Source organism: Halichoeres trimaculatus, unplaced genomic scaffold (assembly GCF_033239565.1).
Source record: "Halichoeres trimaculatus isolate MK-OKI-2021-1 unplaced genomic scaffold, fHalTri1.1 fHalTri1_scaffold_17, whole genome shotgun sequence".
In the NCBI taxonomy this organism is placed as follows: domain Eukaryota; kingdom Metazoa; phylum Chordata; class Actinopteri; order Labriformes; family Labridae; genus Halichoeres; species Halichoeres trimaculatus.
In genome coordinates this window covers 30393805-30415499 of record NW_027437195.1, presented here as the reverse complement: position 1 = coordinate 30415499, position 21695 = coordinate 30393805, and the positions used below count along the sequence as shown (strand labels likewise).

Below are 21695 nucleotides of genomic sequence, written 5' to 3'. Positions count from 1 at the left end.
GTTTACTTTAAGGATACCCAGAGACTCCTCATCTGACTCTGCTCTCCTTTTCTTCTGTTTGCTCCTCTGTGTGTGTGTGTGTGTGTTTACATCCTCACACCTGTATCTGGGTAATTACACACACATTTCTTTTTTTAGCCTGTTCTTGGTGACACTACCTTGAAAGTGTGTTTCTGTCCTCACTCACACACACACACACACACACACACACCGAACCACTTCTGGCACATCTATATCCTATTATCCTGTTTCTTCACACACACACACATGCCTCCTTATTACACACACACACACACACAAACACACACACGCAGGTGCAGAGTGAAAGAAAAAAGTCTAGATGTATGTGTGTTTGTGTGAGTGTGTGTGTGTGTGTGTTGGTGGAGTTGCACAGTGCAGGTGGGGAGGTTTGAATGTTAACTGCCTTATCACTCCAATTTCACACTCTCGCCTCCAGTCACACACTCGCACACACACACACACACACACACACACACACACACACACACACACACACACACACACACACACAGAGGCACAGAAACACCCTGTTGCCTGCAGTCTTGAATGTGGCGACTGATTAACGGGGGAAACAGGGGGGTCACACACACACACACACACAGAAACACACACACTCTGTCACACACACATGCTAATCCCAGCCAGAGGGGAGGTTTTGTGTGTGCCGAGTGTGTTAATGAGTGTGTGTGCGCGGCTGCTTCTGTAATGGGGCCACCTGTCTGCTCATTAGCCTCGTTAGCCTGCCTTTTAATTGGCCCCCAAATTCTGCATCACGCCTCCTCCTCCTCCTCCTCCTCCTCCTCCTCCTGATTCCTCCGTTTTCCCTCCGCCTCTCTTGGCGATCTCTCCTCGCCACGTTAAGTGAGCTACAGGGACATATCAATAATCTGACATCATCATACAGTGAGGATTATGTCATACAGTGCAGGTGTGTGTGTGTGTGTGTGTGTGTGTGTGTGTGTGTGTGTGTGTGTGTTTGTGTGTGTGTGTGTGTGTGTGTGTGTTGGGTGGGGTAATAGGAGTGCAGCATGTCCATATGTCAGAGAATTAGTAAAGTGATTGCTTTGACCTCAGTATCTGGAGGGGGGTGGATGCAACGCTGGGTGGAGCAGAGTTTGCACACACACACTCTCCCTGCACACACACACACACACACACACACACACACACACACACACACACACACACAGAGGCCATCATGTTGATTTGTGTTACCTTGAAAAACCTCTCGTCTGGCTGCAGAGTTATGAAACCCTCTCCGTGTTTCTTCCTCCACTTTTTCGCGCTCACACTCGTCGTTATTTGTCTCAGCTTCAGGAAACTGCAGCAGATTGTTTTATGGATTTTTTGCAGCTTAGCATACATTTTCACATCAACTGTTCCTTAACGCAGTGTTTCTCAAAGTTGCTGAAAGTCTTTTTTTTCGTACACCCACGGTCTTAGCACTCTCACTGCGGCCCTTATGTGCAGGAAGGCAGTTAGATGTTACTGATTTAACCTTAAAGCAAACGCAGCAGAGTGAGAACTCTGCAACTCTGGGGAGTTTTCTAAAGCTGCGTTTAGGCCAAAGAGTAGATTGTGCAAAACAGCACCAGACCACTAGAGGGCTGTATGACAATCAGAGGACGACTGGCAAGTGTTAAAACACTTTGTTTAATCAGAGGGAAGATTCAGCAAAGGAAATGCACTTAAAGCTCTAATCACGAGATTTTTGGTGTGCTAGAACAAACTAAAACTGATGCTGATGTAATCAGATCATCAGCTTGTTAGCACTGACGCAGACAGCCATGCTTTTTTTAAGAGCAAAATTTGTAAATAACTCAAAAAATAAAGTTATTTGAAAAAACATGTTTATTTTTGATCAAAAAGACTTTTCTTTTCATTAAGTCAAATTTGACTTCGACAGAGAATAGCAGGACATGAACAAAAAAAGGAGTAAAACAGATGGGGCACATTGAGTTTGAAGTTGATATTATTCCTTTTTTTTAAAATAAATAAAAATACAAATAAAAAAAAATAAAGATATTTTTCCTTTTTTAAAAAATAAAGAAAAATACAAATATAAAAGATATTTTTCCTTTTTTAAAGAAATAAATAAAAAAACAAAGAAAATTATGTTTTCCCTTTTTTAAAAAATAAATAAAAATACAAATGAAAAAAAGATTATATTTTGCCTTTTAACAATACTATTTTTTTTTCCTTTTTTAAAAAAAATAAATAAAATACAAATAAAAAAAGATTATATTTTTCCTTTTTTTAAAAAAAAAATACAAATAAAAAAGATAATACTTTTCCTTTTTTAAATAAAGAAAAATACAAATAAAAAAGGTGATATTTTTCCTTTTTTTAATGAATAAAAATACAAATAAAAGAAATTGGTATTTTCCTTAGTTAAAATAAATAAGAATAAAATTTAAAAAAAGATGATGTATTTCTAGAATAAGATCATTAGTGTTCAATAGAGTCACAAGAAGATAGCTGCACGGGTCGGTTATTTGGGAACCTGTCCTGGTTTAAGTCAAAGGAAAAGCCACAAAATGTGTGTCGTACTGAGATGAACTGAACTGAACTGCTTGGTGGGACTATGAAAGACCATTGTTCTGGAGTTATTAAACCAAGTCCATCACAGCTGAGGGTTATCTTATTTTAGATGGAGGGGTAAATTAAAACACTGAGGTGGAAAAGTTTCCTCCAGAACTAAATTTCTCCTGGTTGAAGCGCTGCTTTAGTTGATAAGCTCTAAAACCTCCTGAAGCGTCCAGAATCTGATGATACATAACTGAACATTGTGAAACATGAAAACCAGCCCGTGCTTCCTCTCCTCCTCATCAAATCCATCTCCTCCCTCCCTCCTCGCCTGTCAGACAGCACTCTGGGCAGCAGCCAGTGGAGTTACATGAGCGAACAGGCGGCAGAACATTCCTGCTGAACATAGCTTTGCACTCAGGGGATTCCCTCCCCCGTCCCCCCTCTCCTCCCCCCTCTCCTCCCTCCTCTCCCTCTTTGTTTGTGTCCGTTGCTGTAACTGTAGCTCCGGGCCGCAGGCTGCACTCAGCCACTCTCCATCCCAGCCTTTCTCCTCCCTGTTTGCGCTGATCCTGTGTCGGGTCACTGCGGAGAGGACGCCGTGTTTCTGTGCAGACGCAGCAGCCCGTGCATCATGAACTCACGGTGTTTCCACACGGTGGATTCGCCCGTTAGCAGGCAGAGAAACGCCGGCCTGTGGGCAGAGATGGTGATCTGAGGATCTCTGAATCAATCCCAGCGTTAGTTATCAATGTAAGAGGCTGTTTTCTGATCCAACCAGGATCACAGACACACAGAATCAATCCTTTTTAAAACCAAGCTAACCAATTTTTAATCAAACTCCTTAATTCAGCGTTTCCAAACGAAACAAAGGGATTATTTCTTGGTTTTATCGGAGAGTGAGCTGCAGATCCTGAAGGTTTTTGACTGCAGGCTGAATTATTGACTCAGTTAAAGACATCAAGTTCAGCCTGTGCTTGGAGAAATTGGTTTGTGGTTGTTTTCCAAACCAAACTATCAATTATTAACCCAATCTAGATATGAATCAGTGGATACAGATAAATGTTTCCTGCAGCCTGAGCGCTGTTTTGGTCTTTTTATCGTGACCTCTGCAGACTTTACACACACATGTGATATCAGATTATCTATTTATTAGCAGTTTTTAATGTTTTATAACCTCAGACTGTCTTTTTTGACTCCATTATGGCTCAGGACCATGAAATTTACTCTAAAATCAAATAAAATGTCATTCTTATGATAACAAATCACAAATTTCAGCTGTAAAATGGTTTTAATCTGTGAAATATGGAAATAAAACATCATAAGATGTTTTATTTTACTGATTAAGGGATTAAAAAAGCTTCAACTGTAATTTTTTTCATGGATATCTAAAGAAGTCTTGAACCAGTTGCCACAAAAATCACTATTTGCCCATCTTCATTTTAATTAAAGGACAAAAAACGCCAGAAAGATTACGATTGTCATGAGATTGAGATGGTCCAAAAATCCTTTCAAGATTATCTGGAGATCATCACCAGTTCAGGGTTATAATGAGATCAAGATCATCACAAATTGTCTCCAGAGATAGAGATTGAAGATCTTTGTAGGAGATCATCTCAAGATCAAGATCATCAGGAGATTAAGGTCGTCACGGGATCAGGATCGTCGCAATATTGTCAAGTGATCGTCACAAGACAGAGAGTGTCTCGAAATCAATTCAAGATTGATCATCTAGAAATCATCTCAAGTTCTTTGTGAGTTCTGGATTTTTTATGAAACTGAGTTTGTCTCACAAATTTCAGATCATCCCAAAAGACTGAGATCAAGATCCTCATAAAGTGGAAATTGTCTCAAGATAGAGATCATTGTGAGATCGAGATTCTCACCGGGTTGAGTTGGTAAACAAATTTGAAATTGTTTCAAGAGATAGAGATTGAGATCGAGATCTTCGTACGAGAAGATCTCAAGATCGAGATCATTATGAGATCAAGATCATCACAATATTGCCAAGTGATTGTCACAAGATAAAGATTGTCTCCAAACTACTTCAAGATTCTGTAGAAACCACCTGGAGTTCATCTCAAGATCATTATGAGTTCAGGATTGTCATGAGATTCAGATTGTCACAGATTGTCACCAGAGTTAGAGATTGAGATCTTTGAACGAGATGATTTTCAAGATCGAGATCATCGTAAGATAGAGATAGTCTTGAAATCATTCCAAGATCAATCATCTAGAGACCACCTGGGGATCATCTCAAGATTGTTATGAATTTTGGATTGTTATGCGATTGAGTTTGTCTCATGAATTTGAGATCATCTCAAGAAGATTGAGATCGAGATCTTTGTAGGAGATGATCTCAAGATTGAAATCATTATGAGATCAAGATCTTCGCAATTTTGTCAAGTGATTGTCACAAGATAGAGATTTTCTTGAAATTATTTCAAGATTGTGTAGAAACCACCTGGAGATCATCTCAAGGTCATTGTGAGTTCTGGATTGTAATGAGATTGAGTTTATCTCAAGAGTTTGAGATCATCCCAAAAGACAGAAATCCAGATCATCATAAAGTGGAAATTGTCTCAAGATAGAGATATTTATGAGATCGAGATCCTTACTGAATTGAGTTGTTCTCACAAATTTGGAATTGCCTCCAAAGACAGAGATTGAGATTAAGATCTTTGTAAGAGAAGATCTCAAGATCGAGATTATCATGAGAACAAGATCGTCACAATATTGTCAAGCGATTGTCACAAGATAGAGATTGTCTTGAAATTATTTCAAGATTGTGTAGAAATTACCTGGAGATCATCTCAATATCGTTATGAGTTCTGGATTGTCACAGATTGTCTCCAGAGATTATGATTGAGATCTTTGAACGGGATGATTTTCAAGATTGAGATCATCATAAGATAGAGATTGTCTTGAAATCATTTCAAGATTGTGTAGAAATTACCTGGAGATCATTTTAAGATTGTTATGAGTTTTGGATTGTCATTAGACTGAGTTTGTCTCACGAATTTGAGATCATATCAAGAAGATTGAGATCGAGATCTTTGTATGAGAAGATCTCAAGATCGAGATCATCAGGAGGTCAAGATCGTCACAATATTGCCAAGTGATTGTCACAAAACAGAGATTTTCTCGAAAGTATTTCAAGATTGTGTAGAAATCACCTGGAGTTCATCTCGAGATGGTAATGAGTTCTGGATTTTCATGAGATTGAGTTTGTCTCAAGAGTTTGAGATCAGCTCAAAAGACTGAGATTCAGATCATCATAAAATGAAAACCGTTTTAAGATTGAGATCGACATGAGATTAAGATACTCAGTATATCGTCAAGTGATCGTCATGTGATAGAGCTTGTCTCGAAATCATTTTGAGATTGTTGAGAAATCATCATGAAATGGAAATTGTCTTGAGACTGAGATTTTCATGAGATAGAGATCTTGTTGGATTGAGATTATCATGAGATTAGGATCGTCATGGGTTCCAGATCTTTAAGTATTAGAGATTATGATGGGATTGAGATCCTCATGACATCAAGACCATCATGAGATTGAGAGACTGGTTTCTAGATCATCATCTCGGCCATTCAAGATCGAGACCGTCACTAAGTCGTCTGAAAGGGGCTTTTTGTAAAATGATGCCGTCACATAATCAACGACTCATCTATGACACGTTGGAGGGGAGGGGCCTCAAACACTGAGGTCTATAGACACAGAAAACCCCCTGCTGTGAGATCGAGTGTGGGATGACGAGTTCCTGAGAAAATCAGCGCCTGAATGTCCTGAAGTATCTCAGGAGTTCATGTGAGAGGGCTCTAAGTGTGTGTGTGTGTGTGTGTGTGTGTGTGTGTGTGTGTGTGTGTGTGTGTGTGTGTGTGTGTGTGTGTGTATGTGTGTGTGTGTGTGTGTGTGTGTGTGTAAACAGACTCTAACTCCCTGGCCTGTGTGTCTCCACTCCCTTTATTTTCAGAGGACGGGTCCCGAGGAATGTGCTGGCTGTAAATGCAGAAGATATCAACCATGTCAGTGTGTGTGTGTGTGTGTGTGTGTGTGTGTGTGTGTGTGTGTGTGTGTGTGTGTGTGTGTGTGAGAAGGGAGCCTGTATTTGGAGAAGTGAGAGTTTGAAGCGACATGTCAGGACTTGAAACTGAATAGACTTCCTCTGAGACTTTCCTGTTCCCTTTTTTACCGTAATACACGTCATCGTTGAGACACTTGATCTCTCTCTCACACACACACAGACACACACACACTCGGGGCTTTATGAATCGGTGTGTTGCAGATGTTTCAGCCTCGTGTGTGAGACAATAGAACAATCGCCTCGATCGTTGGGCTCTGAAACGCTCCGTCTGCAGTTCTCCAAATCAGCGCTGACCCTGAATGCTGAGCCTGACCCCCTCACCCGTCCCTCCCACTCTTCCTCGAATCATCCGTCTCCCGTCCTGTGCGTCCCGAGCGTCTTCTGCCCAATAATGACGCACTGAGCCGGCCTGAAATAGACCCTCCGGTTGAGGCGAGCTCTGGAGGCTTCGTCTCGGCCTGCCCCGGCTGGCTCTCCGTCTCTTTCTGTCTCTTTTCTTTGTGAGTCGATCGATACCAGCCTCAGGACTCAGACAGCCCGGCCTTGGTAGTTTGGACTTTAAACACAGCAGACGAACACGAGACAAAGTGAGAAAACAGAGACAGAGTGAGGGGAGTGAGGGGAGCCATGGCGACAGAGCTGGAAAGCGGGGACACAGAGAGGGCACGTTCGACGTGGTTCAATCTGTGGAAATTCTTTGTTTCCCCTCGGCGCAGGATTCAGATTGTTCCGAGAAGTTCTGGTTTCTGAATATTTTCCCTTCAGCGCTTCATATTTTCTCCATATCATAACATCCTGGCTGCGTTCTGCAGACTCTGGGATGCAATCTGATCTTCTGTGTGCTGATGTGGCTGAGCACGGGGACCAGGGGAAGTGGGCCAAGTCCAGACTTCATCATCAAATAAGAGCCTGAGCTGAGCTGAGCTGACACCCAGAGCGTCGACTGACGAACAGAAACAAGACGTCAGTCAGTTTATACGCCCAAATGTTCGTTACTACATCGATGGAAAGAAAATGGTTCAACTTGCAACTCGCTTTTACTCTGTTTGAGTTTGGCGCCCCCTGTGGACAAAGTGTGACCTCCTATCTCTTTATGTTGCACCACAAAATAATAGGAAAAATGTACTTCTTAAGTTTCTCTTATTAAGAAATTTATTCTTACTCAAAGAAACTTGGCAAGCAAATGTTTCTTAACCCATCAGCAAATATTTAAAGCTACTCAGGCGTCCTTTTTGTCTTTTAATATCTCAAGATAAGAATTTTCTGGACTTTTCAGGTGAATCTGGCTCATATTAAGTCTAAAAAGTTGATCTTCTCCAAAACAATAGACAAGCATTAGCTTTGGTTTTACTTATTTCAAAAGTTTGTGCAAAGACATTCTCATTATCTGTCTACTTTTTTTCTCTTGCCCGAATAGTTGAAGAGTTACGGTAATGAGAACAGCGTGCATCAGTTACTTCCTGTGATTTAAACGTTGATGCACATTGATTCCTGCATTATATTTTAATACCCATGATATTGCTGTAATGCTGAATTTTTCTCTTGCCCAAATAGTTGAGGAGTTACGGTAATTAAAACAGTGCCTGTGCTAATGCTTTAATGGGTTTTTTTTTTAAATTGAAGCATTTTTTCAAATGTAAGAAACTTGGTCAGAGCATTTTTCTTACACTATTAGCAGACTTTTTTGAGCAATCCTAGTTTCATTTTTTTTAAATCTCTTTAAATCAGACAATTTTCTAGACTTTTCGGGTGAATCTGACTGATATTAGGTCTAATAAGATGATCTTCTCAAGAAAGTTAGACAAACACTTGCTTAGATTTCACTTTTTGCTATTTATTTCGAAAGTTTGAGCAAAGACATTCTCATTATTTGTCTATTTACTTGAAAAAAATATTGCTGTGCTCACAAAGCACTGACTTTAACCCTTTAACACGAGTATCATCAGACCACCTAGACTTTGTTTTTGTTATTTTCTCCTTGTAAGAGTCAGATACCATGCCAAAAAGCTCATCTTCTCTTTTTTCAGAAACTGTTTTTATGTTTATTTTTCTCTTGCCCAAATATTTGAAGAGTTACGGTAATGAGAACAGCCTGCATCCGTTACTTCCTGTGACTGGAGCGTTGTTGCACATTGAGTCTTGTGCATTTCAGTAGTTCTCATAATAGTGCTTTAATGTTCATCGTCTCTTCTTTGAGAGCTTTTTGACTTTTCTTGCCCAAATTGTTGATGAGTTACGGTAAATTGAATAGCACCTTTGCAAATGTTTTTAAGGATTTTTGCATTGACTTAAACCCTGTAACACAAGTATCAACAGACCACCTGGACTGTTATTTTGTTGTTTTCTCCTTATAAGAGTCAGAAACTTTGCTGGAAAGCTCATCTTCTCTTCTTTCAGTAACTGGTTATATGTTTTTTTTTTTCTCTTGCCCACATAGTTTAAGAGTTACGGTAATTAAAACAGCGTGCATCAGTTGCGTCATGTGACTGGAACGTTGGTGCACTAAGCTCATTTTCTCTTCTTTAAAGAGCTGTTTGACTTTTCTTGCCCAAATCGTTGAGGAGTTACGGTAATATAAACAGCACCTGTGCTGATGCTTTAATGAGTTTTTACATTGTATCATTTTTTAAATTTAAGAAACTTGCTAAGAGCATTTTTCTTACACCATTGGCAGATTTTTTAAGCAATCCAAGCATCCTTTTTTCTGGACATTTCAGGTGAATGTGGCTCATTTTTAGTCTAATAAAACATTTCTGTCTGAAAATAAGTCAAAGTTTTGCTTGGGTTACAATTTATTAAAACAGTTGGCTGAAAAACATTTGTGTTATTTATCTGCTTGGGGTAAATGTTGCTGTCCTCACATCGAGTCCTGACTTTAAGCTCAGACGTCCAGACACAGTTTGTCTGTTTGCGTTCACACATGCAGCCTTTTCCCAGAGTTTCTGCAAATTTCCAGAGCTGGATAGCATGTGTGAAAGGATTCACAGATCCTCAGCTCCCAGAGGAATGTTTGAGCACAGATATTTCCTCCCAAACTCTAATTCTGCACAAAGATCCTGTTGCTTTTTATCCCTTTCTGTGCTTCCTGTGTCAGAGCAAACGACAGCCACGAAAACACGTTTTTATTTTTAGCGAATCTCAAAGAAAACATTTTTTCTTGCTCCATATTCAGCCTGAGCTCCTCTGATGTGTTGTTCTTTCAGACGGTGTCTGAAGACGCCTGTGACTCATAATTTAAAGCTAGTGTATCTGTCCTATCAGTGGTATTCAGTTGTTATATCAGTTTACACAGCTGCAGCAACTTGTCTCCGTTTATATTTAGTTAGCGTTCCCACTCGTCCTCATTCTGGGACTGATTCTGTAAAAAAAAACAGCCATCAGTGGGCACAACAGCTTTCTTCGAATCGCTGAACAAATCAGACACGTGGGCGATGATTTAGAGATCTGCAGGCTCCATGTGCTGCAGTCAGACTCCAACTTCCTCCACTGCAGATCCACTTTCTCTGCTCGCCGTCCGTCCGTCTATTGTGAGGCCAAGCAGCGAGTCTGAGTGCTGCCTGGAGTCCACTATTGTGTCAGACAGCGCGCACGTATTGACTAAACAGCATTCAGCGAGGAATCAATGAGCGTTACGGGGATAAAAAGCACCTGCACGCTTCGTAAAAGCTCCCAGGATGCACCGTGTTTGGCTGCAGAGTTAAAACGTCACGTGTCGCTTGTTTAATGCTCAACATGTGACTGATTCAGCGGACTGATGTGAATCACAGGTTGACTTTTAGTTATTGTAACGTCGCACTCTCACAGATCAATCCCAGACCGCTGTCAGATAAATGTGATCATGGTTTTTATTCTTCTTCTGTTTATCTAGGGCTTCAAAAAGCAGTTTGGCTTTAAAGCGGACTCAGATCAGTCTGGACCAAGGGTCTTCAACCTGCGGCTTTGGAGCCTCATGCGGCTCTTTGACTCCTTTGCAGTGGCCCCTTGTAGCTTAAAAAATATTGAAATAAGAAAAAAAAAAAATCTTACAGAGGGTATTGACAATTAACAACACTGACACTAAATAAAAATCATGCACAATTTTGTTAAAGTAAATATTCTTCAGATCTGTCAAAAATCTTTCATTTTTTAAAAAAGTTTTTAAAATTTTTGGAATATCAATTCTTTTTTTTTTTTGCAAATTTAGAAATTAATTCATTTTTTTAAGATTTTGCAAATGAATTAAATTTTTGCAAATTTCATTTTATTTTAATTTTGCAAATTATTCAAATTACATTATTTATGTTTGCACATTTTTGAAATTATTAAAATTTAAACATTAAAATAAAAAAACATGTTTTTTTAATCATTTTTTTTAGTTTTTGCAAATTCATGAATTTTTGGAAAATTTTTAAAATTTCAATTTCAAACTTGGCACATTTTTTTATACTTCTTTTTTGAATATTTTTGCTAATTTTTTCAAAATTACATTTTTTTAATTTTTTGCTTATTCGTGAAATTTTTACAAATTTTTAAATTTTTCAGAATTCTTTAAATTTTAGACACATTTTTTTTGTCATTTTTGAAAAAAAAAAATTATTTATTGAAATGTAATGCATTTACTACATTAATGAAATTTATGATATTGCAAACTTTCCATTTTTTTTTTCAATTTTTATTTATTTATTATTTTTAAATTATACATCAAGATATCTCGTACAACTTTATTAACAAAAAAATAGTTAAGATAATTATTCACTAGAAAGGAAACGCCACAAAATGTGTACCATACCGAGACGAACTGAACCACTTGGTGGAAACAGGACTTAAGGCATCCTGACCTGCTCTCCATCTACACACACACACACACACACACACACACACACACACACACACACCAAACAGAGAGTCAGTGTGTCCTGACACTTCTCCCTCCAGCGCTCTGAGAAACTCCTCTGATGGATCGTACTCTGAGACTTTCCTTCCTGCTCACATCAGTGAGACCTGCCCCCCCCATGACCTCCTGCTGGTTCACCAGTGTCCTCCCCTCAGACCTCCTCAGGCCGACTGGAAACACCTCAGAGGAGCTGCAGTTTTGGAGACGCTCCAGAGGTCCAGCAGCCTCAGGTCCAGGTGGTCTTTGGCAACGTGCATGAATAACCCAGAACAGCCCCTGGTGGCTGTGCAGAGAAAAGCAAAGACCAAGAAAAAAACCTGAAGAGATGAAAAGCTGGGTGAGCCCCTGAAGCTGGAGTCTCTGGTGCAGCGGCCAGGCTCCCAACATTTCCTTGTGTCCTGCTCACAGCTAAATAAATCAGCAAACAAAGGCCAAAACATCACTTTCTGCCCTCCATACGGATCAATTTCTAATTATTGAATATCTGCCAACAACCCCATACAAGTCTAAACCATATGTCCCTGGAGAGCTACCGTGGGATGCTGTAGAGCAGATGTTTTTGAAGTTAGTATAACAGCTAACGTGATTGATTGTGGGACAAGATCAGCTCATATTAAAATCACGGGGCGCAGGTGGCCCAGTGGTCGAGGGTCAGACCCCGTGAGATTCGTCCTCGAGCAGGTGGTCTGGGTCCACATCCAGCCTGTTGCCCGTTACCTGCAGGTCACTCCCTGCTCTCACCTTGTTTCCTACTCTATCCACTGTCGTCTCCTTTCTCCTTAAAAACCCCCAGAATAACTTAAATTTAAAAGAATAAAAAGGAAGGAAAGGAAAGGAAAAGAAGCAGATCTACTTAACCAGGGATCTGCAACCTTTACTTTGTTAAAAGCCATTTTTCCTCAGCTCACCTAAAATAAAGTCATTCAGGAGCCACAAGATCTCCTTTATTTTCACAGTAAAGACTACACAGTGTACAAAAGTCAATACATAATTCAATTTTGTGAATACTAATCTTAACTAGGTTTTTGAATGTATGAAATTGCTGTGTTGTCTTAGTTCTTTATACTAAATAAATTAACAAAAATATAAAAAAAAAGTTTAAAACTTTTAAAAAGTTGTGTAAATGAGAGGAAAATTTCAGAAACGATTGATAAATTGTAAAAATAAAAAAAACTTGCATTCTGATAACTGCAAAAAATTAAAAAATTGGTGAAATAAAAGTTTGCAAAAACTATTTAAAAAATTGAAATTCTAAATAAATTTGCAAGAATTTATTAAAAATAATTGTGATTTAATTTTTTTTTTTAATTCAAACGTTTGAATTTGATAACTCAAAAAAATCAAGAAAATTGTCAAATAAAAGTTTGCAAAATACTTAAAAATTTGACATTCTAAACAAATTTGCAATAATTGATTTAAAAATTGTAAATACATTTTTTATAAAAAAAAAATTCAAACTGCAAAATTATTGAAAAAAATTTGAAACAAAGGTTTGCAAAAACTGTTTAGAAATTTTAAATTTTAAACAAATCTGCAAGAATTAAAAAAAATGTAATAAAATTTTTCGAAACATACTCAAAAATCTGAATTAAAAAACTGCAAAAAGTTTTTAAGAAATATGGAATAAAAGTTTGCGAAAACTTAAAAAAAAAATGAAATAAAAAAAAAAAAATGTAAGAATTGATTTTAAAAAAATGGAACCTATTTTTTTTCCAGAATATAAAAAAGAAGTTATATTTAAAAATTCTCAAAAAAATCAAATTAAAATTGAAATTTTAATAATTTGCAAAAATTTAAAAAGATTTTGACATTCAAAAACTGCAAACCTTGCAAATACTTTTGACATGCCAAAAATTTGCCTAACTTTCAAACAATTGTGAAATTTTTGAAATTTTGAATTTATATAGTTTGGCTCAACTCATAATTTGTTTGCTATTGTCTTCTCTCATATGAATCACGTATATTAATCCAGCACGTTGTCAGTGAAATGAATCCATCCACGCAGAATTAAAATCTGTCTTTTCTTCCAGATTAGTCTTTTTGTAGATGTAGTTATCTTCCCAGGGCTGTAAAACTTGAGGTTAGCCACAGGTGCATGGAAAGTTGGTGGGCTGTTGATGTTGTAGGAGGTGAAGTAGAGCGGTGGCAGGCTTTATTGACAGATGGGATGAAGATTTAGTTCAACTAAATGTTAACGCAGGATTTTATTTAGTGTCAGTGTCTTTAATCATCAATACCCTCTGGAAGAAAAATAAAAAGACCAGATCCTGAAGTTTCTCAGCTCATCTGTTTCATCATTTACCTGTTCAGGTGTGTTTTCAGAGGTGAGACGGAGCCGTGTTGTTTTCAATAAAACATCCTGGCTCTATTAATAAATCAAAGCTGCTCTCCGCTGTGCGAGGCGTCACTGTGTTTATGTGTGCGTAGATCACTCTGAGGCATAACCTGATGTTTGAACAAGGCTCCAGAAGTTTCCACGCTCTCCTGAGACGCAGAGAAAAAGCAGCTTTTTATCTCCTGAGACGTTAACTCCTCCAAAAACACTCTCACTCTGCTTTCACCAAAAGTGGCAGCCTGGGCGCAAGTAATTGTAGATCCAACCTTAATTAATCGCTCCGAGCTTTTAACGACGCGGCGTAAAACTCAACCGACTCAGACCTCAGCATCCTTCAGTTTGTGGCCGACGTGTCAGGATGTGAGCGGAGAGTGAAAACAACCAAAGCAGAGACTCACACTCTGCTCGGCGCTGTGTGTTTCCTCTTGATAACACTCAGGAAGCTCACACACACTCACACACACTCACACACACTCACACTCGGCCTTCGAACATTATCTCTCGGAGAGGTCACTTTTCGGTAGCAGCTCCTGGCGTTTCACAAATTTGACAAGTGTGGCTCAGAAACAGGAAGGTGTTTCCTTCACTAATTGTTCTCCTGACACGTTCAGGGAGGCGTCGCCGTGCGTGTCTCGTTAACACGCTAAAAAAAAAGAGGGTCAGGAGGTCAGGCGGCTCCAAGAGCACGGCGTGATTTCCTGTTTTCACCTGCTCCTGTCTCTGACCCGACATCCTCGTCAGACGTCAGGTGAGCTCACTGATACAGACTCACAGCAGGAAGAGGAAGTGAGATCTCCTTCTTCTGTCTGATTCCCTCATAATGGCGTCCTCCGCTACACACTCCTGTTTTTTATCAGCCCGCTCGATTAGCGAGCGTGTTTGACACCGGATGAATGCGGCTCTCAGTGTTTTCTGCTGGTGTCAGACGCGTTTGTTGCAGATAACAAAATAAAAAAGACAACGAGCTGGAGGAAGAGGGAGCTGCAGATGCCGCAGCCTCAGCCGGAGGAAGCTGCTGAAATCACGCCGCTTTGAAGCTCGTTTGACGTGTGCGAGAAACCTGCTGTCGCCTCCAAGGAGGAGGAGGAGGAGTGTGCACCTGTGTGTGTGTGTGTGTGTGAAACATCATTACCCAGGGATCTTTGCACACAGACATCATTAGTTTTTAAGGCGAGAGCGGCTCCCGTCCTGCAGCTTCCCTGACCCAGCAGACACGACGGGCTGGCTCGCCACTTAACATCATTTATTTGGGTTTTGCATGTACGCCTGCCTGTGTGTGTGTGTGTGTGTGTGTGTGTGTGTGTGTGTTTACGTGCTTGTTATTTATTTATTTATTTAGCCTGGTAATATGCCTGAGCCTTCATTATAGCCCGAGCCATAACTTTGATAAATCACTCGGGCTCGGGGCCCTCGCTGCTTTCACAGTATTAGAAAACTAATTGAAATTCTCTTCCGCCCCCTCCTCTCCTCTTTCCTTTCCTTTCCTCCTCTCCTCTCCCCTTTCCTCTCCTTTCCTCCTCTCCTCCTCTTTCCTCTTTCTCCGTCACCCTCTCTGTTTCCTCCCTCCTCCTCTCCTGGAGCTGGGGCCAAACGACGTCGTGTTTTTTCTGCAGCAGAAGCCAAAAGGGGGAAAATGTCACCACTGATTTAATAGGCGTAGTCTCACACACACACACACACACACACACACACACACACACACACACACACACACACACACACACACACACACACACAAACACACTGCACTCTGGGGAGTGTTAGGAATCCTGATAATGTCATCATAGGAATCTCCATAATGTACCCGGGTCTCCTGCAGGCTCCACTTCGACTGCGCCTCCTCCTCTCCTCTCCTCTCCTTGTCTCCTCTCCTGTCTCCTCTCCTCTCCTCTCTCCTTAGTTCCTTCTCCATTGTCTCCTCTCTTCTTGTTTCCCTCTCACCTTCCTCTTGTTTCCTTTTCTTCTCTTGTTTCATCCCTCCTTCTCTCCACTCTTATTGTTTCCTCTCTCCTTTCCTCGTTGCCTCCTCTCCATGTTCACTCTCTCCTCTTGTTTCCTCTTCTTATGTTTCCTTTCCTCTTGTTTCTTTTCTTCTTGTCTCCTCTCTTCTTGTTTCCTCCTCACCTTCCTTTTGAGTCCTTTTCTTCTCTTGTTTCCCCTCTCCATTCTTCCTATTTCCTTTCTCTGGTTTTTTCCTCCTCTCCTTTCGTCTTATTTCCTTATCTCCTTGTTTTCTTTCTTCCTACCTTCACTCTTCTTGTTTCGTCTCTCCTTTCCTTGTGTCATCTTTCTCCATGTTTCTTTTCTTCTCTTGTTTCCTCCACTCCTGTTTCCTTTTCTCTTGTTTCTGCCTCTTCTCTTGTTCTCTTGTTTCCTTTGTCCTTGTCTCCTCTCTTCTTGTGTCCTTCTCACCTTCCTTTTGTGCCCTTTTTCTTCTCTTGTTTCCTCTCACCTCATCTTCTCTTCTCATTTCCTTTTCTCTTGTTTCCTCCTCTTGTTTTCATCTTTTTTTCTCATCTCCTTGTTTCCTTTCTCCCTGTCCCCACTCTTCTTGTTTCCTCCTCTCTTTTCCTTGTTGCCTCCCCTCCTTGTGTCCTCTCTCCTCTTGTTTTCATCTCTGTTTCCTCTCTTCTTGTTTCTGCCTCTTTTTTTGTTCCCTCCTCTTGTTTCCTCTCTCCTTTTCTCCAGTCCCCTTGTTTCCTCCTTTCCCTTCTTAATTGCTTCTTGTCCTTGTTTCCTCTCTCCTCTTCTTGCCGCCTCTTATCTTGTTTCGTCCTCTTGTTTCCTTATCTCCTTGTTCATTTCTCCCTGTCTTCTCTCTTCTTGTTTCCTCCTCACTTTCCTCTTGTTTCCTTTTCTTCTCTTGTTTCCACTCTTCCTGTTTCATCTCTCCTTTCCTTGTTGCCTCCTATCCATGTTTCCTCTCTCCTCTTATTTACTTCTATCTTGTTTCCTTTCCTCTTGTTTCAGCCCCTTCTTTTGTTTTGTCCTCTTGTTTCCTTTTTCCTTGTCTCCTCTCTTCTTGTTTCCTTTTCTCATGTTTTCTCCTTTTCTTCCATCTTATTTCCTGGTCTCCTTGTTTCCTTTCTTCCTGGACCAACTCTTCTTGTTTCCTCCTCTCCTTTTCTCATTGCTTCCTCTCCTTGTATCCTCTCTCCTTTTGTTTCCTCTCTCCTTTTCTCCAGTCTTCTTGTTTCCTCCTCTCCTTTCATCTTGTTTCCTCATCATCTTGTTTCCTCATTTCCTTATATATTTCTCCCTGTCTCCTCTCTTCATGTTTCCTTCTCACCTTCCTCTTGTTTCCTTTCCTTCTCTTGTTTCCCTTCTCCTTGTCTCCTCTCTTCTGCTTAATCTTCTCTTTTATTTCATTTTGTTCACTTGTGTCCTCTCCTTTCTGCTCCTCACCTCACCTCTCCTCTCCTCCTCCTGGTGTCTCCTCCCCTCGTCTCCTTGTCTCCTTGTCTCCTCTGGATCTGATCCAGGATGAGATTTGGGGTTTAGGTTGATGGGATTAACTCTTTAGGTACTTGTTTCTCTCTGCCCCCCCCTCCTCAGGATTGAGGGTGTGTTTGGTTCGTTGCCTGGGATCTCCCAGCTGTCCCTGGATTTAGGGTTTATCCGTCTCATTGTCCGTGATCCCTCGCTGCGTCTGCGTTTGATTCATGTGTGGAGATCTCTCCTCGCTCAGCGCTGCGGCTGGACTCAGGGTGTGGTTGTTTTGTTTACCCCCCCCCCCCTCAGATGATGTTTGTTTTTGGTGGGGGTTAGTTTTCGTCTGTGATCTGGAGTTTATGACTTTGTCTCTGGCTCCTTCTCTCAGCTGTCGGCGTGTTTGGTGCTGCAGGATCTCCCATGGTGCATCTGGATTTCCAGGAGTGTTAGCCACTTCGTTTTAACATCCACACACTGCTACTGTGACACTCGGGCTTTGTCCACCCTGCACCTCCTCCCTCCTTTCCTCCCCCCCTCCCTCTTTGTAGTGTGAAGCCAGAGATTTAGCAGTGGAGGCTGTGTGTGTGTGAGTGTGTGTGAGTGTGTGTGTGTGTGTGTGTTTGTTTATGTGAGGCGGTGATTTCGTGGAGTCCTGTCAGCACACAGATTTCTCTCTGCAAACATTCCTCTGACGTGATGCAAGCCCAGGAGAGAAGGGGAAGGCGCTGTGTGTGTGTGTGTGTGTGTGTGTGTGTGTGTGTGTTTGACCACCAACAGGAGTGTGTTGCTCAGACAAATCCATACCATCACTCTCAGACACACAGCAGGCACATAAACACATGTAAACACACACACACACACACACACACACACACACATGGAGCAGCTCTGCACGCGTGTGCGCCTAATGAGGATGTGTTGATTGATTAGACTGCAGTAATTAGCCGGAGTGTGAAGGCCCGGAAAGGTCCGGGCTCTGGTGGGAGTGTCCCCTCTGGAGAGACGCTGAACTGCTCCACGCATCATTTCGTTCCACGCCACAGAGACGGTCCGGTCCAGATCCAGATCAGGGATGAGTCATCTCTCGGAGGCAGACTTTGGTGCGAGCGCGCGGCTCGGGGAGGGATGTGTGTTGCAGAGTGAGATATGCTTGTGCCAGCAGTTTCCTTTCCTGCACGCTGACCTGATCCCCCCGCCTGACAAAACAACTCCTTCCCTCTCACCTCCTCGTCCTCCTGCTCGTCGGGAGCTCGGCTTCCCGTCTGCGACCCAGATTCCTCCGTGCATCACGCCGCTGCTTCTAGTAAACGCAAATAATATGGAATTAAGTATGGCAGCCACCTCCATGGGCAGCCCTCCTCCTGCTGAGAGCTGGGGATGGAGGGCGAGCTGCAGCAGAAAGCGTTGTACACAGTGCCCCCACATGGTCAGCTGTGGAAGTGCAGCGTCAGAGCAGGAAACATCCCCACACATTCACGCCGTTTCACTCGTTCTCTGCAATTAAGAGATGACTCACTCCCAAAGGAAAACACCCTCTGTGTGTGTGTGTGTGTGTGTGTGTGTGTGTGTGTGTGTGTGTGTGTGTGTGTGTTCTGCTTCAGTATCAGGCTTTTTATTGATCAAACACTTCTTCTTTCTCCCTCACAGGAAGTTCTACTACATCACCCTGCTCAGGGACCCGGTGTCTCGGTACCTCAGCGAGTGGCGGCATGTGCAGCGAGGAGCCACGTGGAAAACCTCTCTGCACATGTGCGACGGACGGACCCCAACGCCTGAGGAGCTGCCCTCCTGCTACGAGGGCTCTGATTGGTCGGGCTGCACCCTGCAGCAGTTCATGGACTGTCCCTACAACCTGGCCAACAACAGACAGGTGCTGAGACCGAGCTTTGAATGTTTTTAAGACTTTTTTTGTTCATCAATCTCCTGCCACCATAAACATGTCCTGAATTTTACCACAACAGCATCTTTGTCTAACCCAAGGGTCTGACACCTCTGCTTTCATAAGAGCCTTTTTGCTTCAGCCCACCTGGATTAAAGTCACAGTGAGGCCAAAAAGGGGAATAAGATTTTAAATAAAGTAAAAATCTAGTAAACTGTTATCTAAACAAAGAGTTTTTTGTGTAAAAATATAATTAAACGTGGGATGTTTTAATTTTTTATTTTCTATAAATATGCAAATATTAAAAAAATGTAATTTTATAAATTACATAAATTTAGGAAATTAATAAAATTTCTAAAAGTTGCCAAAACTTTATAAATTTGCAAAGAAATTTAAAAATTGTAATTTTAAAAGATTTGCTGAATTTAAAAAAAATGAAAAAATTGAGGAAATTTGCTAAATATTTTTTTATATGGAAATTAAATATTTTGCAAATATGTGCAGAAATTCAACACATTTTGAAATATGCAAAATTTCAAAAATTTGCATAACCTTCCAAAAATTTTTGATTTTTTTTTTTTTATTTGAAAAAATGTCAAAAAAGATTTTATAAAAATTTTTTTTTAAAAATGCAAGAAGTGACGCATATCTAGTTTAACAAAATGTTAATGCATGTAAGAAAAATAAAAATTCTCTATTTCACTAATATTATTTTAAAGCTACAAGGAGCCACTGCAAAGGAGTCAAAGGGCCACATGAGGCTCCAGAGCCACAGGTTGAAAACCCTTGGTCTAACCTGTTGGTTAGGAAGCGCTCTCAGCATCAGCCAATCACTGTCCTGCTTTAGAGTCACATGACCTCCACTTGTTACTCTGAAATTTAACCAGATGAGAGGTTTTGGTTTGTGAGTGAGATAAGGTTAGCATTATTTACATCCAGCTTTAGAGACATGGCTTAACTCTGAATCACAGTACAATATATTACCATACATTAAGATAGGATCCATTACAATTCCATACTTTACAATCTGATATGTTAGAATACAATAACTTATGAAACAGTACAATATTTTATGTTACATTGTAATTCAACACATTACAGTCCAATACTTTACAATAGACAAACTATAGTGCAGTATGTCACAATATGTGTGTTGTATTGAAAACTATGATACATTACGACTTGTTCCATGACGCTGTGTTACAATAAGATATGATACGATAACTTACTGTGGAAAACAATACATTATGATATGCTAGAATACGACACAATAAGATACCTCACATTAAGTTACTATAGGATACAATACATTTCAATGAGACATGTTTCAATAGGATCCTTTGTGCACTCAAAAAAATGAACCATTGACTTAAATTATGTTTATGTGAACTGATTCCACCTACATGTATTAAGTTAGCTAAATGTTGAGTAAGTTGTTGAAAAAATTTGAGTTCAACTTTAACAACTCTGAAATTATAGTTTTCAACCAACCTACTACATTTAAATGAAACCAGCTGACAAAGTATATAAACTTAAAGATGCTGGGAGGAGGATCTGTTTTAATTGCACTCCCTCGCCACCTTCTGGCGCGGAGTCTCACACACGCTGTCGTAAATTACTTTTAGGGAGGTGTGTGTTTGTTTTGGAATTAAATGGAGATCAGATCAAATTTTCTTTGTTCAAGTCTACTTTTTATTGGATACAACACGCCAAGGTACGGTTTTTATCAGTACAGTTAGGTGGCGCTACGGTTGGAACAGTGAAAACAAGCAAACGTTGTAGTAGCCGGCTATATGTAGTGCTGTTGGCAGCCCGGTGCTCCGGGATAGCTGTAGGCCAGTGTTTCTCTAATTGTGGTCTGCAGACCACTAGTGGTTCGCCAGTGCCCCCTAGTGGTCCGCAAAGACTTTGTAAAGGAAATTGTGTTTTTTTAATGGAACATTCGCGAAAAAAGAGGGGGTGGGGGTGCGAGTTGTTTGGCTACTACGCAAATTGATAAAATCTACAAAAATTGGTTCATAAAAGCATTGAGTAATTTAATTTAAGCTAAGTACTTAATAATTTGAATAATAGAAATTTTAAGTATTTTGGAATAACGTATCAGTAATGTAGTTATACTCAGATTTTGAGGTCTATTTTCTCCCTCATTCTAAAAGAAAACAACAAACAAAACACCAAACAATGAGGAAATGAGTGAACTTTTTTACTCTAGTCTCTGTCATTTTGAAAATAACTTGTTCTGAATAAAGGGAAATAAAGAAATAAAATTTATAATTTTAATCAAAAAAGTAATTGGTGCACTATCCATTTTTAAAATTATCGTTAGTTGCAGCCCTAGCAAGTTGTAACCAAGGTTATAATAGTTTTGGATTTGTCATCATAGTTTAGTTTTAGATAGTTTTGACCTTTTATTTTTCACTACAGTTTAGTTTTAATTAGTTTTAGAGCGAGCATTCTAGTTTTTATTTAGTTTAGATTTTTGCAACAAGGCTTAGTTTTAGTTTAGTTTTAGTTTAGTTTTAGTTTTTTTCATACCTTATT

The 21695-nt window shown here is 40.2% G+C and overlaps 1 protein-coding gene across 1 annotated transcript in view; it reads left to right on the top strand.

Moving 5' to 3' along the window:
- Positions 1–21695, top strand: part of hs6st1a (heparan sulfate 6-O-sulfotransferase 1a) — a 94088-nt gene that overhangs the window by 58370 nt on the left and 14023 nt on the right. The window contains exon 2 of the mRNA XM_074691688.1: positions 18923–19145. Coding sequence (XP_074547789.1) covers positions 18923–19145 — 223 coding nt within the window. The remainder of the gene's footprint in view (positions 1–18922; positions 19146–21695) is intronic.